Below are 21,549 nucleotides of genomic sequence, written 5' to 3' on the forward strand. Positions count from 1 at the left end.
TTTTTTTTACCTTCCGCCTTCAAAATGAGGTTATTAATGTCATTCTCAGTATCATTTCTGTTTGCTTCGTCAGATTCATTTTCTTTTTCTCCGCGTCCATTTAATTGAACCCATTTTTTGGTAAAAACACACATAATTAGCATTTAAATCTCTTTCCTACAGTCTCTTGCCCTCCCTACATCGCTCTCTCTCCCCTCTTGTACTCTAGCAGACTCTACATGTCTCAGTCGCTAAGGCAACCGATGCTTTTTTTCCCTCCTCACTTGCTCTCTGTATCTCCCCCTTTCTCGCTGTCTCCCTCTCATTCCCTTTCTCCACTGACAGAGGTAGGCATGATAACCGATATGTGTCAGAGTGTGTGTGTATCTGTGTCCGTCTCCCGGCGTTGCTCGTGTGTCTCTTAGTGACATTTCTGTGGCATTTAGGCAGTTAGTTGTAGATGGGGAAGTTGCCTCTCTCGGCTCAAAGTGCCATATAGAGTGCTGGCTCTGTGCACGACGCCTCTAATGATGATTAATGTGCTGTGCTCAGGTGTGTGCACTCTAAGTGTGTGTGAGGGAGCAGAACAGACAATGTACTTCAGGGTGTTTTTTGCATGCAGATGTGGATTTGTGTGAACATGTGGTGCACAATTGACTGTTAAATTTAAAAGCCCGTCGTAGCCCCTGCATGGATTTTTTTTTTGTTGAAAGAAGGTGACAGTTGGCTTTGTGACAGTCTTACTGCTGGTGTCTATGTTTACATGCTTTTTATCTGAGAACATAAAAGATGGAGAGAGAAAAAAAAAGCTGGACCCTCCCCCTTCTCTCCCTCTCTCTATCCCTCTCTTGCCCCTCTGTCTTATCTCACAGAGAGAGATGATCGGAGGAGCAGAGTCTCAGTGAACAGAGCGAAGCGATGGAGAGATGGTAAGATGAATAGTTTGTGAGGTGAAGGAGGGATGTATGTGGTGCAGATGCATAAAATGTCATGGTGAGTGATGGCTAGCATGGGAATCAATGTCTGAGTGCTGGAGGTCATGCAGGGTGCCTGCGGACAGTACATTTTCTCAGATAACTTCTCTGTCACTCCATCACCTCTCATCTTTTCTCGCCTTCATCTCTCTTCCAGCTCCATCTCTCCTGTCGCACGACTGACTGCCCTCGTCTCCCTCCTCCTGATTGCTCTGGTGACACAGCCCTCCACCTGTAACCGGGACGACGCTGAGGGCGAGGAGCAGGTGGACGCCCTGTCGGTCCAGCAGTCCGTCACGGCACAGGTCACACCCACGCCTCTGTGGGCGGTGATCTGGGGTCCCACGCAGCAACTTGAGGACGAGACCTACCACTTCCTCTCAGGCCAGGAAGCTGACCCCTTGCATCATCACGGGAGCCAGCAGGAGGCTGGCGCCGCTACATCCGAGGACTGGCCTCATCCAGGTGCAAGCGTGCAGCCCCGTGAAGAGACACCTTTGGAGTCCAGGGAGGAGGAGGAGGGAGTGGAGGATGGAGGGACGGAGGCGGAGGAGACGGAGCCTGAGGAAGGTGGGCGTCAGGGGATGCACATGAAGGATTTTTAAATCAAGGTGGCCGTGAGCTGCAGTTCATATGAACACGCACACACACACACCAGGAGTCCTCCAGGGAATTAGCTGTCACCGGGGTGAAGGCTGACACCCTGCTGAGTTTGTGGTGGGGAATGCCTAATAAAGTTCTCATCACTCACAGGGAGGAACTGGCCGTCAAGCTGCGAGATAGAGGGAAGACGTCATGGGATTGGTGTTATAGTTGGAGGCTAGAGTCGTGCACATCCAATTTCATGTTTCAGCTGGCTTCACCATATTTCTTCTTTTGTTCTGGATACAATTAGAAATGGTCACGGTCTGAGATTAGTAACGTGTGTGTGTGTGTGTGTGTGTGTGTGCGTGTGTGTGTTACAGTGGACCCTCAGTTCTACGTCACCGTGACCATCTCCTCGCTGCTCATCCTGACGGCTGTCGTCATTATAGCCAAACTCTGGTAGGAACCAAATCTCTCCTCCAAAATCTTTTTTGTGTGTGTGTGTGTGTGTGTGTGGGCATCCCTCAACAAGTGTAAGTGGTCGGAGCTGGACACATGTCCCACAGCAGGAGGAGGACACTAGGGCATCTTGTTTTTTTCTCAGGTAAAAGTTTCTGACAGAAGAATTGTTAAATGCAACAAGGTGCAGATCAGTGGGAGCTGCTTCCATCAATATGGTGGCATTTTGTATCTCTGAATTCTTCCCTTTAAGACTAAAAGGATTAAATTAAGTGTTTGATCTGAAAACATTTTGCAGACCTCCTAGATTATATTTGCTTGGAACAAGCTGATTTAAAAAAATATATAATAAGGGAGTTTCTAATTAAAGCAGGGATGTGTTGAGGTTAACTGTAGAAGGATTTTTAAGAGGCGTTTACAACCTGGGGGTCACGAGTTGAATAATAAACCAAGGGAAGCAGAAAAAAACACAAAATAAGGCTTAAGTTCAATCTCGTTTTCTCCTTTTAATTAATAGATATTTGAAGTTTCTCTAAAAAAAACACAAAAAAGAGAAGGACTAATTGTCCTTTTGTTGAAGGTCTGGTTATTAGTGAAGAAGAATCAGTGACAGAAACGAATCAGAATTGTGCATTAGTGTTGAGAGATTAAAGGAGAAGTGGGGTCTTACTCCTCGTTTACCCCCCAATGGCTCAAGATGAAAATGTACGGACTGGGCCACATGTGCATGTGTGTCTTGTCTGTTTCTCATGAAAATGCAACGGCTCCACAACATGTATATCCTCCCCCCCTGAAGTGAGAGCTGAGTAATCGCTTACTAATGACTTGTGTGTTCCTGAAAGTCACAGTTGGCACAGATGTGTCATTTAGTGCCATTAGAGCGGCAATGATTGAACAGTCAGTCCGGCCATTAGGACGCCGACAGAAAAAAACAACAAAAAACCCAGATCTGTTGTCTCACAGGCGTGAGAGGGGCCATTAAACCTGTCAGAGCATGTGAACATGGAGGGGTTGTGGTTGGGGTGAGGGGTGAGGGGTGGGTTTTGTACATGTTGCTATAGCGCTTTAGAAGCAGCCATTAGCGCGAAATGGGGGGAGTCATCTCTGTGATGTAGTGGAGCACTTCCACGCTTTGCTGATCAAACCAATAACACCTGGTTTATTTAACCGCTGGGACTCCACTCTCTTCCCGTACTCTCCTTGTCTTCCTCGCCATTTATACTCCTATTACCCCCCCCCCCCTGTATTCCCCTTATCAATCCATCTCAGCCACATTTCTGTTGTATCATACTTTGCCTCAGTCTGTATAATTTGTTCTCCCCCGATATCCCCCATTTTTCCACGCTCTCTCTTAATCTCAATTTTGCTCCCACACTCCTCCATTATCTCCCTCCTCCTCCTCCAATGTAGGCCTCCTTCCTCTTTTTTCCTCACACTTTTCTTGATTTCTTTCTCAGAATACCTCGTGTTCCCCCCCACCCCCTCTCCTCCTCCAGGTTTTCCACTCACTTCCAGTTATCTCCATTGCCTCACTCTCTAACGCAGCCTGTCTTTGCACAGCCGGCGCTCCTCTTATCTCCCTCACCAGTCTCCTATCTCTCCCAGCGCCGCCAGTCCGGCTGCAGATCCGCAGATAATCCTCCGGCTTGCCGTGAGCTGATACACGATAAGCGCCCCCCCTCCCCACTATTCTCTCTGTTCTTGAAACCCGCCTGCCACTGTTGTTTCGATTACTTACTTCTCCAGGCCCCCGTGCTGCCGGTCTCTTCCACAGAGGGCCTTACTAAAGTGAGAACTGTGGAGGGATTCAGACTGGAGACATGGCAGCAGCTCGTCTCTATACACTGCCACGTGCTTCAGTGTCATAAATGTGTAAATAATGCCATGTGTTAGATGGGGGTGGGGGGTGCAGATGGACTGAAGTCATAGCCTATAGTGGAAATTGGCCCCAGTCCACTTCATTATGAGTATAGAGGAGCGGCATATGTGCTCAGTGATTCTCCCGGCCCTAAAATTGACGGTGTGGCTGTAATGTCATCAAGCGTGACTGTGTGTGTTGGATGTGTGTTTGTGTGTGTTCACGCTGCACAGGGTGTGTGTGGAAGTGAGCCAGGAGAGGACAGGTGTTACTGAGGGAGGACGAGGCAGCGAGAGCAGCTTTGTTGTGCATCTTAAGTATTCTTAAGAGCCTCAACCCCGCTGACTCTCCACCGTAACTCACCCATTGAAGGCACGCCGGCTCACTGAAGTGTCAGCCCCTCTGTCCACCGCCTCACCTTGTTGCATCCCTCCCATCCCTCCCTCCATCCTCCCATCCCTCGCTCTGCCTCCCTCTCTCCCCTCTGACAGCGTTTTAATGAGTCCGATGAGTGCACTAATTCTCTCTCACAGTGGCAGTGTAATGTGTTCGCTGATGCTAAATGGCTCGGCTGTTCTTGGTGCTCTCTCACTGTGTTCCTCCGTCTCTCTCTCTCCTTCTGTCTTTTGTCTTTCTGCTCTTTTTTTCCCCTCTGTATCCGTTTCTCTTTGTGTCTTCTCTCATTTCAAACTCTCCCTCTATCATTTCCTGCTGTCTCTCTCTAACCTTCTTTCACTTTAATCTTTCTTTTTTTGTCTTCTGATCTCTATTTATATTCCTGTCTCTTTTACCTTAATAATCTTTTTCTTTTCCCATCCCTCTTTTTTCTCTCCTCCACCTCCACCCTTCTTCTTTATTCCCTATCCTTCTCTGTATTCTTCCTTTTATTCTCAATCTTTATTCCTCTTATTCCCAATTTCATTTCCTCCCTCCATCCCCTCTTCCCTCTTTGTTTCTTTCTAACCTTCTTTCACTTTAATCTTTCTTTTTTTGTCTTCTGATTCCTATTTATATTCCATTACCTTAATAATCTTTCTTTTCCCATCCTTCCTTTTCTCTCTCCCACTCCACCTCTCTTCTTCACTCTCTATCCTTCGCCGTATTCTTTCTTTTATCTTATATGTATTTATCCCTCTTTTTCCTAATTTCAATTTCTCCCTCCCTCCATCCCCTCTCTTTCTACAACCTTCTTTCATTTTAATCTCTCCAACTTTCTTACTTGTCGTCTGATCTCTATTTATATTCCTGTCTCATTTACCTTTATAATTCTGATCGTTTCCTTTTTACTTCCCTCCTTTTCTCTTTGCCCCTCCACCTCAACCCCTCTTCTTCACTCCCTCGCTCTGTGTCCTTTACATTTTTCATTTCTTTATTCCTCTTTTCCCCAATCTCAATTTCCACCTTCTCCTCCTCCTCCCTCTCTCTCTCTCTCTCTCTCTCTCCATCTTATCCGCTGGACCACTCTTTTCTCCCAGTTATGATCGCAGTTGTTCCCAGCATCCACCCCCACTCTCTCGTGGCGTGGCGCCCCCCCTCACCCTTGCGCTCCCTCGCTCGCTCGCTTCAGAGGACAGCCGGCAGACGTTGCACAGCACCTCCTCCTCCTTCACCGACAGGGAGAGGTAATGAGTCGCCTGCACACACAGAGAGGGTGTGTTTGTGTGTGTGTGTGTGTAAGTCTATAAGTCTGATGTGCATGTGTCACTGTGCACCTCTGGACTCAAGAAAACTTTGTGTGTGTGTGTATGTGTGTGTGTGTGTGTGTGTGTGTGTGTGTGTGTGTGAAGCAGTCTTATTACCCCTTGTGTGTGCACTGTAAGCATGTACACGGACTATAATTGGACAGTAGTGTGATTCTCTGTGGAGTATTCAGGCCTGAAGATGTATCAGTGTTTTAAACTCTCTCTCCAGATGAGTCATCGTGGGCCTGTGCAAAGCTGGCCAGCCCCCGTCCACCAAATGATGCTTGTATTCCAGGGTATTTAAAGTTATTCTCAATCAGGACAATTATAGAGCTGTACTCCAGTGCCCCCCCTCCCCACACACACTTCCCCCACACCTTCCTCCACTCTCTCTTTTTCGTCTCCCCCCCTCACCGCCACCATCCCTCAGTCCCCTGTGATGCTGCTTACTGTTTGCGTGTACACCGCTTTTCCTGCTCCGGGCCTCTCTGCTCCACTTCTCCTCTGTCTTTCCTCCCATCAACAGGGCTCCAAAGCAGCCCACCACCCTCCTCCTCCTCTTTTTTTTATTTCCTTCTCCTCCAATCCTTCCCTTTTTCTCACTCCTCTCTGTCTGTGTCTCTTGCTGTGTCAGGATCCCAGTTGTGAACCTCTGAGGTGACTGTTTTTCCATATGGTAAACATTTCTACGGGGCCCGAGGAGGAGCATCAACACGACCAGAGGACGTGCCCGCAGTGCTGTTTTTATTCTTCTCTGAAACTGTGAAATGAATTCAGGGATCCCAGGTGTGCAGCCATGACAAAACTCCTTGGCTTCCCTGAGGTCTGAAAAACACAAACTCATCTCCCTGCTATACTTCCTTCCTTCATATTCCCTTTGTTGGGTTTAAATTTCCTTTTCTGTGTCTCTGCGTCACTGTCACCTGTTCCGTTTTCCATCCTCTGAATGGCCTCGAGCTCTTGCAAAGCATCCCGACCACTCTGTGCATCGACCTGCCATGACTAATTCACAAACAAGCCGTTTAACAGCCATCGCAGCATCCCATTGCCCCTGAAATGCCCTACCTGTGCTTCCACAACTGTTTCCATTGATTCAGCCACACACACACAAAGCTGTTCTGTGTTCAATCTCATCTAGGAGACTGTTCCTTCATGAAGTAACACTCAAATTCAGCACAGTTTACAGCAGGCTTGTGTCTGGCTTACAAATGGTAAAAAAAAAATAAAAAAAAAAAAGCCATTCTGAGCATCTCTAAACAGAACGAGGTATTTCACAAAGCTGTTTGGCACGGCTGTAGCCAACAGGCAATGCGTTTAACATGTCACGCTCCAAAAACTGCTGTTTATTCCCCGCTTCGGGCGCCTGGAATGCAAATAGTGTGGCTTATTTCCCCCCGCAGTGTAGAAGAGTCTGTTTTGTCTCAGTTTTTCCTCATGATTTGTTCTCTTAATTATCTGGCTGACGTGCACCTCTTTGTTGAGCCTTTGCGAGCACCCTTTGTTCCCGCTGGACCATGTATAGGTGTGTTATAAGCGTTAAAGTACTTTCACTTGGCAGAGATTAAATCTTCAAAACGGGAACAGATAGAAGAGGCATTCCTGTTGATAATCGATGAGTCCCAAAGGTTTCTGAATGATTGTGTCTTCATAGAAAAGAGAACTCAAAGGACTGATGTTGCCACAGCAAGGATCCCCCCCCCCCCCACCTGACAGCCAAGACTCCCAAATGTTGAAAAACAACACCGCCATCATTTCATGATCAAGTTACTGTATATCAGCCGTCTTGGGTGCACCAGGGGAAAGTGGGTACATCAAGCAGCAACATTTCTGTCTCTCCAGTGAATCTGCATGTACAAAGTTAGGACATCTGTGAGAGTTACTTCAAATCTATTATTTATAAATGTCTATTTTATCTATCAGTGAAGAGATGTCTTATAGAACGTTTCAAAGCCAAATGTCAAGTGTGCATTTGGCAACTTTTCTAAGCAGCTTTGAGACATGAACCCTCCACTGACACACATTTCCACAACAGACATAGTACTGGTGGCATCATGCGTGGCTCGTGCAGTGCTCCAGATATCCAGTCTTGTGATTTTTAGTAGCATTCCTGTAGAAATGTGGTCTGTACCATGGAAGTTCAATAAAGACTCAAAACTGGTGTTTTAGCTTTGCCTCTACTCTGTTTATTTCTGTGCATGCTGAATGAATTCCCTGGGGAGCCGTGCGATTTGTTCCTTTATGGGAAGGATAAAGCTTACACTGTGCATTTTAATAGCTACTGTATCCTAATCTTTCTCTGCATGAATTGAACATTTAGTCCACCACCTTGCGATGATTTGGAAACATGGGTTTGGCATTAAAAAGACCCACATGTGCCAATCATGTTTTTACCAGTGAGGAGCTGCTGAAAGGGGCGTTTGAAGCTCTCCCTTATCTCTTAACCTCATATGGATCCCGCTCGCTTCGGAGAGATTAACACGATGCTAAGCAAGAATTTCCTGTGTAGTTTTTCAAACAAATGTCAATAAAATCAAGGCCAGGCGCGAGAGGAGAAATGCCACTTGTGTGTATTGAGATTCCTCACCAGCCCACTGCACAGCCAGTGTTTCCATCTCCTAAGGGCATTTCACTGATCAATCAAAGTAATTGATTGGCTGGGTTCCACTGGCAAGTTTTAACGACTGTCTAGTTATGAGACCCGTACCGGCAGCCGGTGCCGCAATCTGTAACCGCGACGGGCAAACACTGATGCAGAGGTTAGAGGTGTGAACTAACAAATGTGGAGTCATCACTTGCTTACTCACACAAGACTCACCTGCCACTTCCTCTTTACATTACACGTACAGCCCCCCCACACTCAGATAGACAGACAGACAGACAGACAGACACACAGACACACAGACACACACACACACACACACACACACACACACACACACACACACACACACACACACACACACACACTCAGACACAGACAGACACACACACACTTTGAAAGGTGTACAGCTGTTAGAACTCACAGCTCCAGTCTGCCAAAGGAAAAAAAAAACTGTGAACTAATGTAGCTCAATCACACTGACTGAAATTAACACCCCTATTTATAGAGGTGGGGAGGGAAGTTGGGAGGGACTGGGGAGACGGGGGAAAGACGGAGGGTTAAATGAAACAGGATCATAATTCCTCCATCTCTGTCCCGCTCACTGTGGCTGCTGGTCATTTAATTGACGCCATTAATGTCAAGAGCAGAGAATTGAGAGAAAACGGGATCCAAGAAGTGAGAGATGGACAGGGGCGGCACGATGACGGCAATTCTGACTGAGTGATGGAGATATATGAGGGAGGGGGCAGGCAATTTCAACATTGAAATCGAAGCTCTGGGCAAAACATACTTGTATGAAATATGAATGCACAGTGTGTGTGTGTGTGTGTGTGTGTGTGTGTGTGTGTGTGTGTGTGTGTAGCCATGCTGGTTTGCGCACAGGGGAAGCCTCAGCTCTATAATACATTAGTCTCTTTGGGGACATGCCCTAATTAATGGCTTGACCTCCTAACGGGTAGCCCCTTTCCGCGAGTTAACATTTAGCAATGCACCCTCCAGAGATGCTCACTGAAGTGCATTTAATAAAAGATGTGACAGTGACATTAACGAGACAGTCGGGATAAGTACAGGGCGTTGTTTTATTTCCCAACTATTTATATTCTGATTTCAAACATGTCTTAACTCAGCAGAGAGAAGAAAACACAAAGCAACACAGAATGAATCTGAACCAAAACAACATTTTTAAACTGATAGAGATAAACACACACACACACACGCTTCAAATACACTGATCCTGTTTCTGGTCAAAGACTGCCTCTGCAGACTGCGCTCTCTTAATGTGTTCTAAGTGTGTGTATATAGTGATAGTCCACCTGTTAGGTAATTAACAACTGCAAGCGAAGATGTCACACCCATCGTATCCATCAGTCAATTGTGTTTTTCCGAATCCGTGAAATTAGGTGATAAGAAAAGTTCCCATGAAGCTTCCTGGTGTTTAAGTGTATGTGACGGGGGTGTCCGTGAGCATTGGTCACATTGTTTAATGTTTCCATTTGTCCGTCAACACGTCCACATGTCCATTCATCAGTGACAGTGTCCATCAGTGCCACCGTCTTCCTCCTGTCCTCAGTTGGACTTGGACCAGATCTTCCCACTGCCGCGCAGCCTGAGTGAAACAACCCAAAAAAAAAAAAACAAAAAAAAAAAAAAGGGAAAACACTGAATTTCTGCGTTTTTGGAGATTTATCAGAGAAAGATTTAATGGTTTACATGTTTACTTTCCACTTCCTCTACTGAAGCAGCACATTACTGATGCACTCTGGTGTCTTTGTGCTACGACATCTAATGAGTTTTCAGTATTTCTGCATAAAAACTGTTCTCAGTGGATTTCCTATTTCTTTATATAAAATTATTTTTTTTCAAAGATCCAATTTCTTATAACTGCTGCACTATTAGTCCCATCCTTTAAATAGCTTTACAAATAATGGTGTCAAAACTCATTTTAATTCCAGGATTGAGGTTAAGCTATCATTAATTTGGATTTCAAAACATTAAGTGAATCTTCTTTGAATGAAGTGCACTGCTGAGTGGTGGAAAATTATAGGGTTCCATGCTTCATCAGAATGTGACAGGCAGCCAGGAAATAATCACTGCTTTCTGTTCAGCAGCAACAACATAAACAGCAGACGAGCAAAGCATCTCGTTTGATCGCTGGAGGGGGAAATGGTTCTTTTAGGAACAGAGCACACAGGGCATTTGTATATCCAGTGACATTTTACAATCCTGGACAGATGTGAAATTAGCCATCGGTAATTGGACCGGATGGAGGCAGAACAGAAAGCGAGTGCCTGATAGCAGGGTTAGAGTACTGCTGCAAAACACTGATGTGCATCTGATAATAAAGATGCTTCATGCAGACACACACACATGCTCACACACAGACAAACCACTTACACCGGCAGCTGTTTTTTTTTTTAATGTTTATGGAAAAATGGAAACAGCAATTCTCTGTCGAATTAACTTCACACTCTACAAGAACATTGGACTAATGGTTTTAATTTAGTGTTTGAAGTGTTTGAGTCCTTACAGCGCTGTGGTTATAACTAGGTAAATTTGTTTTTATAAAGCACCTTTCAAAAGCCACAGTTACAAAGTGCTTTACAGAACAAAAGACGCAGCAGTGATGAAAAACTTAACAGAAAGAACCTCCACATAAAGCTTTTTGTTCCATTTTCACATCTTAGAGGAGTAAATAGCATTTCAAACATGAAAAAAAAAAAAAAAAGTCAAACTAGATTCCAAAGTGCAACAAGTCTGAATAAAACATAAATTCAGAAAATGCCAAAACATACCAAACATATTTTGTTTTCAATTTGTGAAGCTGTAGAAAAATGACTGCAATTTCTAAGCAAACTCTCAGTGCTACGTTTTATGTAAAAAGCTGCCACACTGAAGTTGGGCTGATGACTCCAGTCATGCAGATACTATTTGGCTGCCTCCCATGCATGAAGCCACACGACCACGGTTAACAACAGGTGATATCACAGGACTCACCCTTTCACCTTTGAACTCTTTTTGCCTGGTTGCCGAGGTTCCTGAGAGGAGGCAGGGTCTCTTGGCTCAGCAGGCTGGTCTGCGTCCTGATTGGAGGCGGCTCCAGCAGGGGCGGGGCCTGATGAGGGAGAGGCGGCACTGGCCTTTAACGTTTTCTGTAGGTTTGAAACCTGAGGGAAAAGTAAAGGGAGATTAAGAACGGAAGGTTGAACAAGACAGATGAGTTAAGATTGAACATAAAAAAAAACCCAGAACAAAATCCACAGTCCATGTTCTGTGTAAAACGTTTATATTAAGATACTATGATGCTTCAATAATCTGAGTTGTTCATGTAGAGTGGATATCTACTACGATTACTGTTCTTTAGTATTAATGTCTCTCTGCCTTTCCTTGCTGCGGTTGAAGGACAATCGCATAAAAAAAGAAATTTTATAGTAAGAAGTCCGTAACCTTGGAGGATACCAGCTTAATTCCTTCAACTCAGACCTCTGCAAGGGTTGTATGAACAAGATCAATCATTAAAGTGAGCAAAACCAGTTTTCAATGTTCATATGGGTCCTTAACTTTTATTTTAAACAGACAAAAATAACTTAGTGATATGAACACACTGCTGTATGACATGAATCGTGAACAAGATGCAGAAAAGGAAACATGCAGTCAGGAGAGAAGTAAAATATCACCAGTGACTGGAAGCATTGAAACAGAGAGTCACATTCACTGGATTTTCTGGAGGGAAAGAGTTTGGTGAGAGAAGTGTAGGCTGAAGGGATGAAGGACTGACCTCTGTTTCCACTTGGACTTTGACCTTCAGCTGGCTCTCTCTGTACTGGTTGGCTCTCGAGACCTGCTCCTCGATACCGCACAACACCGCCTCGCACCCTGTACACCTGGACAGGAATGGAGAGACTTTTAGTTAGAAAACAGATAATTAAGACATAAACCTCAAGTGTGCACGGACACACAGTGGGCATACTGACCACTCCTGCAAGGTGTTAACTATGTTTGGGAGCTCGTTGGGGCCGAGGTCACGGCCCACGCTGCAGTCAACCTCCACTTGCTGGTTCCTCTGGTCCAGTTTACCCTGGATGATGTCACAGTAAACGGCCTCGATCAGCAGGTCCTCCAGCTCCCGCACATTCTTCAGCTCCAGCTGCTGCAGAAGGAGCGAGTACGGCAGGCACTGAGGGGAAAAATACACGAGAAAACCTTAATCCTCATCTTTCTTAACCAAAGTAAACAGAGAGAACATTTAATTCCACTTTAATGGTTTGGGAGATGGGAGATGACAACATTTTTTTACAGTGATATTGTTAATTTGTCTAAATGTCACTGCCAGAGGAAGGAAGGAAGAGAGGAGAATTTGTAATTTAACAATCCTTCACAGGGCAATTAGAGAGTTCAAGAATACATGGAGAGAAAGTAGTGACATATCACAGAGAATCACAGGGGGCAGGAGTGAAAGGAGTAATGGTAATAGAAAGTGAGATTAAGTTAAGGAAAAAAAAAAAAGGACAGTGCTGGTGAGAATAATGAATCAATTATATATCACGAGCAGAGAAAGAAAAGGGCATCTTAAGAAGAAGGCTGGCATGGATGGAAGGTGTCAAATTAGAGTTGCCTTTAAAAAGAACAGTTAATACTTTATCATGCAGATAGAAGGAGGAGTAAGATATTTAAAATGTCATGAGCATCAGAAGTTGAGCTGGAAACTTTTTCTCTAGAAACCTGAGGCTTGTCTGTGGCTTTACTTCTAATTTAGCTGATATAGATACAAAAACAAAAAATGGATTATGCGTCTGAATAAAATAGCAGAGCCAAATTTAAACGCAATGAATTTAAACTGTGAATACATCATTAATATCTTGCTGTATGACGCCTGGAGCAATGTGACGGTGGCAGAAATTAGATATTTTTTCTTGAGTGCCTCTGCACTTTTCTGCACGTTTTCTGTGAAAAACTGGAAGGGAGAAAGAACGAACCTTGAGGTTGGAGGCCAAGCTGATGATGGACAGATGGCGGAGTTTGTTTCTCTGTGCAGGGGTAAGCTCTGGAAGAGAGGCTGCTCTCTCTACAGCAGCAGACAAGACCATGAAATAAAACAAAGCAGTGAGTGTCACATAGCTGAGGGTCAAACATTCTCACATTGTTGAGGCCCTGCTTATTAATTTACACATGGACATGCAGGTGAGAGTGGAGCTGTTTAAGCAGTCAGAGAACACAGCAGTGAGAAAGTCTGTCTCCAGCAATTGTGTCTTCTGCTGCCTTGCTCCCCTGGTGACAGGACCCCCCCCCAAGACTGCAGCTCTGACAGCTACTCTAAAAGGGCTGCACTACACAACTCTGTGAAAGTAAATGTGCTGTCTGTTGACATGACTCAAAAGAGAAGGAAGAAATAAAGTAGGCTACAGTCTTTTTACAGGCTATTGGTTGAAATTCAGTACAAAATTAGACATAATTAACATTCCACTTCTTGTTGAAGCTTCTCGATGCATTACAGAGACGGCAAATTGAGTCAGAAAAGATTCGATTATTGCCCATTTGTGCCAACACTGCAGCTACAGACACCAGCCAATCACACCGCTTGACAAAAAGTTGCCCTAACAGATAAAAAGTAGTCCAGTAATTTTTTTTTGCTGTGAATAACCTGCCTGCAGTGTCTCAGGTGAGGGCGTTTAAAGCCTCTGTGTCAAGGTGCCTGCCTTGCAGCAAAGAAATACAGCTCATAATAAAAGAGTCACAGGCTGCCATATTATTTATTTACACTGTGCTGCCACTGCAATACCTTTGTAGTCGCAGTAGGTTCCATAGGCAAAGAGGTTCAGGAGCTGGTACATTGGTGCATGAGGACCATTCTCCATCTGAGGTTATAAGGAAAGATGAGAGAAGGGAGAAAATGGTGTGGCAGGAAACAGGTAATGAGACAAAAACAAAAAACAGTGCAACTGCATTTTATCTATGCACACTGTGAAGCTCTGAGGAGAGGTCATGCTGAGACTCAGCAAGAGTAGAAAAGAGAGACCACAGACCTTGCTGCATAAATTCAGACACATATGAATTAATCACTGAAGGATTATATTCATACACCTGGCATCAAAATATATCCACAGTAGAGCTTTAACAATTCTGATCTCGACACCCTAACCTGGATAAAAACATCTGCAGGAAGATGGAACTGCTATACCCAAACACACTGCAGGTGCAGCCTGTTGAGCTCTCATTTATTTACTAATGTAACAAAACTGCAGAATCTTGCCTGCCTCCTGAGGACAGTAAAATCTTTGTGGATGTTGGATGATGAGAGAGGTGGTGCCCTTGAGCAAGGCACCGCCCCCCCTCCCCAACATCCACTCCCCGGGCGCTGGCAACAGCAGCCCACCGCTCCAGCATATGTGTGTACATGGCATCTGTCAATGTGTTTCTATGCGTGTTTCGACAGGTGCCAACTGGATGGGTTAAATGCGGAGAACAATTTCATGTATGCATGTAAAGTGTTGACGTGACAATAAAAGTAAATCTTCTTCTTCTTCTTCAATCAGGAAAAAGTGTTTCCAATGGTCGACTTGAAGCCATCACTTGATGTCTGTCTTTGCCACAAAAAACAAGAATTTGGACATTAAGGCATCTGTTAAACTATAAAGTTTTTTATTATGTTTCAAACTGTTTAACCTGTTCATCTGAGTCTTTACTAAGACTAACAGCATAAATGAGCCTGGCTGCAATTCATCTGATTCCTATACATGTCATGAGGAGGATGTCGGAAAAGTACCAAATGTTCTCTGCTGTTGAACCTGTTTGAAAAGAAGACACCTTTAGAAATGAATGCATTTATTCATTCTCTGAGAGGAAGGCTGTATGTGAGGAAACATAAATAGACAATGTTATCAGCTCAACAAAAAGATCAGAAAAAGAATGTGCTGTGAAAATTAACGTGGGAGATTTTAAACTCCTCAAAGGAGTTTATTGTTTTAAACAGTTGAAAATAACACACCTACTTAATTTGTATTAATGGCTGCTTTAATCATATTTAATTGGACCTGCTATGAGCAATTACAATTCAAAAATAAATTACATATTCAAGCAGAAAACCACAGAGGGAAACAGATAAATGAGATGATTAAAGCTTTGTGCTAAAACAACATACCATTGCTCTCTTTTGTGAGTTAACATTGGAATGCATTTTTATAATATGGTGCAATATTACATATCACTTAAGTATTTTATTGGTCTGAGTTTTTCCCTGGCTGTTTCTCGTGTAGTCAATAAATAAAATGTGCAGCAAATTGCTGATTATCAGGCATTAAACTTCAGATGTAATATCTTCCGCACAGTTTTTCAGCAGTGCCACTTTTCTTCCATATTACCTGCAAAGGACTGTGATGTGGTGCTTGTAAATACAATGACTAATATAATTAGACTTAAACTCCTAACAAAAGCCCTCTCTGAGTAAATCAACACACTGCTCGTTTTTTTTCTTCTTTTTCCTGCGACTTTTCTTTGAACAGTTGAACAACGGTGTTGCACAAACACACTCTACTATAGCAGCAGTGCGTCACTCTTAAAATAGGGTGTTGACTGTGTTATTTAATTTATGTTAGTGACGTTTGAATTTGATGGCAGCATCACATGCAAGAAATCTTTATACAGATGTGTTAATTGGAGTGGTGAATTTGATAACACCATTAGGGCCCAAACGTATATGCATTGCCATGTGTGTAGATGATAAATATGGTCATATGTGTTTTTTCTCAAACGATGTGGTCACATGGACCGTGTTCAGACCTGGTATTAACATCCGTCCTGAGTGAGTCATCAGACACGTGGGTAAAAACGACATCATTTGATCTTTGTGAACACTAATTACATACATCATTATTTTCATGTTAAGCGGGGAAGTGAGATGCGATCACAAGTGGACACAGGAGACACATTCAGGACGCATTTTAATGCCACGTGTGAACAGACGTACTTAGGGATGCACAGTTGTTATCGGATCTCTCAGGACAGATGTTGATACCAGGTCTGAACAGGGCCATAATCAGTTCACCCTCTGATAGTGGTTGATCAGATTCTCAATGTTTCTTGGACACATCAACACTTGAGGGATTAACTGTCGGGCTGTAGTTTAGATGGACTTTAACGACAGGTCTGACAATGTCTTAAAAGATAGTGAGCGTGAGGAAGATGAAGTATGAGAGAGAGCGCGTGTTTACCTCTCTGACATTAGGCAGCTCCAGGATGTCAGAGAAGACGTACAGGCCTGGGGTCTCCAGCAGAGAACTGACAGCCTGGGCCAGTGCCGGGCCTGACAGAGACAGGAGCTGCTCCACCTCCATCTGATGCAAGAGGACACAGACAAGACAGACACAGTTAGCAGGTCAGACTGAGGTAAGATGGAGAGACACACATATGAGCTTTGCCTTGGTCATTTTATGGTGATGGAAAAATGCCATCTATGCACAACATGTCAAACTCTTCCATAAATATACTCTGGTAACATTCATAGAACTCTATTGCTGATCACTTAGACTCTACAGCTTCAAACACATCATGTCATACCCTTTGAAACATGGTCCAGCCACTTACGAACAAACAATACTCTCCCCTCATTTACCGTCTAACAGCCGAGTAGTCTTCTTGACCAAAGCACTTAACCCTCAAATTACCTGGAGAGCCACTCAAATAGTGGAAGAATAGCTTGGTCGCACCATTGCGGGCAACAAGTGTAATGAATGTGAAGCAGACCATGTATTTTCATCAAAGAAACATTTCTTGCATGAAAATCTGCTTTGGGCTGAGGGCAGCACCAGAATAATTACCTAAGTTGTGAAAGGAATATGTAAGTGCCTCCAGTAGATAATTATATACCAAAAAGTGCATCCAGGAAAAAACAAATACACAAGCACAAACAAAAATCTCCTATCAATGTTTTCTGCATATTGTCCTGACTCTTGCTCACACACAAGTTTTACAGTAAAAACAAATTACAAAAATAGCACAGCTGGATGTCAGTTTGATTCCAGTTTCCATTTCAAAAGTATCTTAGCTGACAAACATCCGAATGTGAGATGATGTCCTTTTGACTTTGATGGGATTTTTTAATATCTTAATCCCAGTGGACACATCCTGGGACACAAGGGAAGTTTAGTTTTACAGGCGCATGATAAAATTATTGCAAATGCATCGGACCAGTTTCATTACCTGAGGCCATTTCCTAAAATTAATTCAACTGAGAGTCTAGATGTACCCAAGGCTCAAAAAATGTGTGGTCTGACTGGCTCTTACTCACCCCAGTCAGAGCTGATGTGTTGTTGTATCATCCTAAATCGGATGGATTTAGATACACACAGACATCTTCCATATGTTTTCCCACTGGACCATCATTAAGAAGGTCCAAAGAGCATATTCCCAGGGAAGCTGAACAGCTGAGCAGGCATGTGCTGCAGCCAAACAAATTAACCTACACTCGGGTTTCAGACAGACCCTGGTTTAATTTTATGGTTGTTGTTTTTTTAAGTCGAATAAAGTTCTGAATCTGAGGCTGGATCAATGTTTATCTACTGGATTTAAAAGAAGGTCAAACATGACTATGTCATCTCATCAGTCAAAAATTACTGGAGGAATATGTGGCCTTGGTCAATACCATAGACTGTATATAAAGATGGATGACATGCTACCCCCCACTGAGCCGCCATCTTGCACATTTAGAGCCACAGTCTGTGCAGTAGCGATGGAGCCACGGTTGTGAGGTCTCACAGATATTTGCACTCAACCAATCCATCTCAGCTGTCAATCCTGACATTTCCAGTTTTCCACCCATCTTTATAGCATCAAATTACTAATTAAAATAAAACTGATCAGGAGCCCTTGATCATCAGTGTGATATGAACTACCTTAAATGACAGAAACCATCTTAGACGTGAACTTTGACTTTTTAATTTGGTCCATGTCCCATCCACTAACATGGGGGAGAGAGGATTTATTATTATACTGCAATTGAGACGCTTTGCCATCACTTTTGTGGGGCTGTCATGTTGTCCATCTTAATATAAAGTCTATTGTCAATTTGCAGCTGTCTAGACACAGATTACCTTGGTGACCACTGAGATCTAGAAATAAACTAACTATAAAAAAAAAGTAAACATTAATTCATTAATTTAAGGTATCTCAAAGCACAAAAGGACACAGTTGCTTACAGTGACTGCTTTGTCATACAGTAATGACCATAGTCCAATTACCAAGTGTCTCCGTAGGTGTTGAGCCACCTCATGCTGCTAGAGCAGCTTTAATGCATCTTGACATTGATTCTACAGGTCTCTAGACCTTACTGGAGGAAATGACATCATTTTTCCAAGAGAAATTCCCTGTGGGATGTTTTGGTGATGGTGGTAGAAAACACCATCTAACATGTCGGTCCACAATCTCCCAAAGGTGTTCATTTGGGGTTATGATCTTGTCATTGCAAAAGCCACAGCATTTGATTTGCATAATTTTCATACTCAACCCATTCATTGACCATACGTGCACTATGGATTTTCATCCTTTTCACTAATGTATCCTGCAGTTTGTCATCTGTATATTTAACTGTGAATCCTCTCAGCCAATGAAAATAATTTCAATCAAACACTATTCGCTGCAGTATCTTCTGTTCTCTTTTCTGTGGTATAACAGGCACCATGGACCCTACTGAAAACATTTTACATCGTTTGATTATAACTGGTATTGTTACCAGCGACTTTATTTTCAAAATAGATTTAGAGATTCACCAGAATAAAATATCATAAAGGAATACTGAAGAAAAACGAACACACAATAGGCTACTAGGAGGAAAATAATTGAAAATTGGATTTGGCAGCTGGAAGCTTCCAGTGTTGTACAAACTCACTAAACAGCACTCACATCAATAGGCTCACAGCTCTATTAAGAAGTGAGTCATCCATTTTCACCATAATCCTTTTCAACCAAAGGGACTTTAAATGGCTCAGAAAATATCTCCAAACCACTTAGAAGATTTGAGAATTTACTGAAATGAAGTGGAGCGTGCTGAATACTTTTTATGCTAAATTATGCAATGTTTCAACAGATATGGGGACAGGTACCTTTATGTGTGATTTGGCTAATGAGCAACTTCAGACTGATATAACCAGCAGTCACACATTTAAAACTCATACTGTACAACTAAACATTGTTCACACGCACAACACATTATCAACATTATTGTGAATGTCTCAAGCTGTTAAAAAATAGCAAAGACGCTGGGAAATTAGATAGAAAACCATGCACACCCATTTGGCCCAGTAGATGTATGTTTCTGCACAGTCAGAGACGAAATGACACTAATAACCTTCAAGCTACTTAGGGGAACAAAATGGAAAACTGTATCTTAAGGGGTTTTAATTGCATGTGGGCAGCTGTAAAGAGATTATTGCAATGTCACAGTAAAGTGAAAAGATTTTTTTCTAATTGTAAAGCTATAAAAGCTTAAGATTAAAGTATTGAAGTAAAAGTCTAGAGTTATTTTAAGACAGGAAAATAGGGCTGCACAAAAAACCACATCACTAAAGGCTGGGTTCAAATGACATAAAATGAGATAATCCTTTATTAGTCCAACATGGGAATTTGCTGTTTTACAGTGTATAAACAGTGTAAACAGACTATAGACATAGAAATAGTACTGACTGTATTGTCATAGTATTATTGTTAATATTCTGATTATTAAAAAAGTTTAGTTATTAGGGCTACAAGACACATGTCTTTTAGTTTATTTGACTAAGTACATAAACACTTAGTCAGACAAGGCTGAAAAATTCTCCTCACAATTTTTCAATGACTATATTTCTTGTTTAGTCTAATGAACAGTGAATAATATATTGATTTTAAAATGCTACAGAGCAGAGAAAAGCTGCAATCGCTCAGGGAATCAGGAAATGTTTCAACGTTGCCAGTGTTGCATTACAAATTATTCAAACTATAATTTCATAACCAAAAACAATGCCAATTATCTTCTCAACTGCAGTATAAATGTATAAATTAATTTCAGCATGAATTGATATAACACAAGGTTAAAAAAGCACAGCTCTGATGTTGTCATATTCCTGTCTCTCACAATGAGGAGTCAACAAGATTTCTACTTGGTGAGCAAGAGTCAGGCCAAAACTTAAAGTAAATGTCACGCTAATGTTTCTCATATCAGCAGACTGATTTTTGCTTCTGAGTGAAGGTTGTGGTTTTAAACTCTTCTTTAAGGGCAGAGAACAACAAAAACTTTAACAAATCTGAGTTCAATCAATTGTTATACCGCCTCATTGTGCTTACACAATGCATAATCAACATATTGATGTGTTGCACTTTCTTTGAATTGTTACACATACAATTTAACAAAGCAATAATTATTGATATTGTGTTATTGTCCAGTTCAACTTGTGACTGCAAATATAGTGAGATTTAATTGTCATTTCAGAAACAGCAAAATACAAAATACACAAAAATCTGAAAATATATACGAATTACAAGAACTTACATATCATGTATTTGGCACATAGTTGCACCACTTCCATACAAACAGAACGACAGTGTGACTGTGACACTACTTTAAAAGTCTGAAAACACTTGAATGTAGTAATTGACCCTGTCAGATGGAGGATTTTCACCGTTCACTAATAAAATATGCAATCAAACACATTCTCAATCGTAACCGTAGGTGGTGTTTGAAGACAACACACAGATAGTGTGAGGACACTATGAAGGAATAAGGTAAATCGAATCTAAAGTAAGACTCACTCAGTCGAACCTCAGCCTCTGTATTAGCGTTAGCTCAACTGCTAAACCACTCGGCTAATTTTAAAGCTAACGGTCTTATTTGACAGGAAATGCCAAAGTTGACGAATGAAGAGCTAAGTAGACAACACACGCGTGGTTTCGGCCACGAGGCTGCTTTCACGTTTACGCTTTTCATTTGAGTCTGTGTCGTTTTACTTTATCGAAGCTCAATGTGTCATGCTAGCTCGGTAGCTAACGGCTAACCAGGCGGTTTTAGCTCACCGCCGACGCTAGGCCTCAGACGTTTTAAAGCCTCTCTGGTTGTTTAAGTGACACCGGCACACAGTCTGAAGACACGGGGGATACGACACGAGCAGAAGTGTTGGTATACAAAGTGTTCAAATGTTGAATAAGCGTAAAGACTCACCTTGTTGTGTGTTTGTAGCAGAGAGACCGACGTGACTGTCAGAGCACGTACGACAACAAAGCAGCGTGTCCTCTGATTGGATACTAAAGGGAAAGAGGCGGGACATCAAAAGCTGTGTCCGTGGTTGAGGGAGAACAGCGTCATCTAGCGGCGATGCGATGTATTCCACCTGGAACAGACCACATGTTCCTCAGCGGTGGATCCAATGTGAGGATCGATGCCCTCACTCGGTC

At 42.8% G+C, this 21,549-nt stretch overlaps 2 protein-coding genes across 5 annotated transcripts; one reads left to right on the forward strand and one right to left on the reverse strand.

Annotated features, from left to right (window-relative positions):
- The first annotated feature begins 220 nt into the window (after positions 1-220).
- pianp (PILR alpha associated neural protein) lies at positions 221-6,337 on the forward strand. 3 transcript variants are annotated; one of them, XM_069538000.1, is made up of 6 exons: positions 221-326; positions 852-908; positions 1,111-1,523; positions 1,919-1,997; positions 5,331-5,477; positions 6,172-6,337. In XM_069538000.1, the coding sequence occupies exons 2-6, from the start codon at positions 898-900 to the stop codon at positions 6,191-6,193; spliced, it is 672 nt and encodes a 223-aa protein (XP_069394101.1). In that variant the 5' UTR covers positions 221-326; positions 852-897; the 3' UTR covers positions 6,194-6,337. The 3 variants fall into 3 exon arrangements, 2 of the variants coding, with proteins under 2 accessions (XP_069394101.1, XP_069394102.1); XR_011245974.1 differs by lacking the exon at positions 221-326 and adding an exon at positions 5,767-5,833 and having other exon boundaries at positions 768-908; positions 6,172-6,309; XM_069538001.1 differs by lacking the exons at positions 221-326; positions 5,331-5,477 and having other exon boundaries at positions 768-908.
- A 2,862-nt stretch (positions 6,338-9,199) lies between these two features.
- Positions 9,200-21,549, reverse strand: cops7a (COP9 constitutive photomorphogenic homolog subunit 7A). 2 transcript variants are annotated; one of them, XM_020093101.2, is made up of 8 exons: positions 21,317-21,549; positions 16,344-16,466; positions 13,916-13,991; positions 13,113-13,201; positions 12,111-12,313; positions 11,915-12,020; positions 11,134-11,303; positions 9,200-9,745 (listed from the first exon to the last, which is right to left on the reverse strand). In XM_020093101.2, the coding sequence occupies exons 2-8, from the start codon at positions 16,464-16,466 to the stop codon at positions 9,706-9,708; spliced, it is 807 nt and encodes a 268-aa protein (XP_019948660.1). In that variant the 5' UTR covers positions 21,317-21,549; the 3' UTR covers positions 9,200-9,705. The 2 variants fall into 2 exon arrangements, with proteins under 2 accessions (XP_019948660.1, XP_019948659.1); XM_020093100.2 differs by having other exon boundaries at positions 11,142-11,303; positions 21,317-21,456.

This window comes from Paralichthys olivaceus, chromosome 13 (genome assembly GCF_024713975.1).
Source record: "Paralichthys olivaceus isolate ysfri-2021 chromosome 13, ASM2471397v2, whole genome shotgun sequence".
NCBI classification, from domain to species: domain Eukaryota; kingdom Metazoa; phylum Chordata; class Actinopteri; order Pleuronectiformes; family Paralichthyidae; genus Paralichthys; species Paralichthys olivaceus.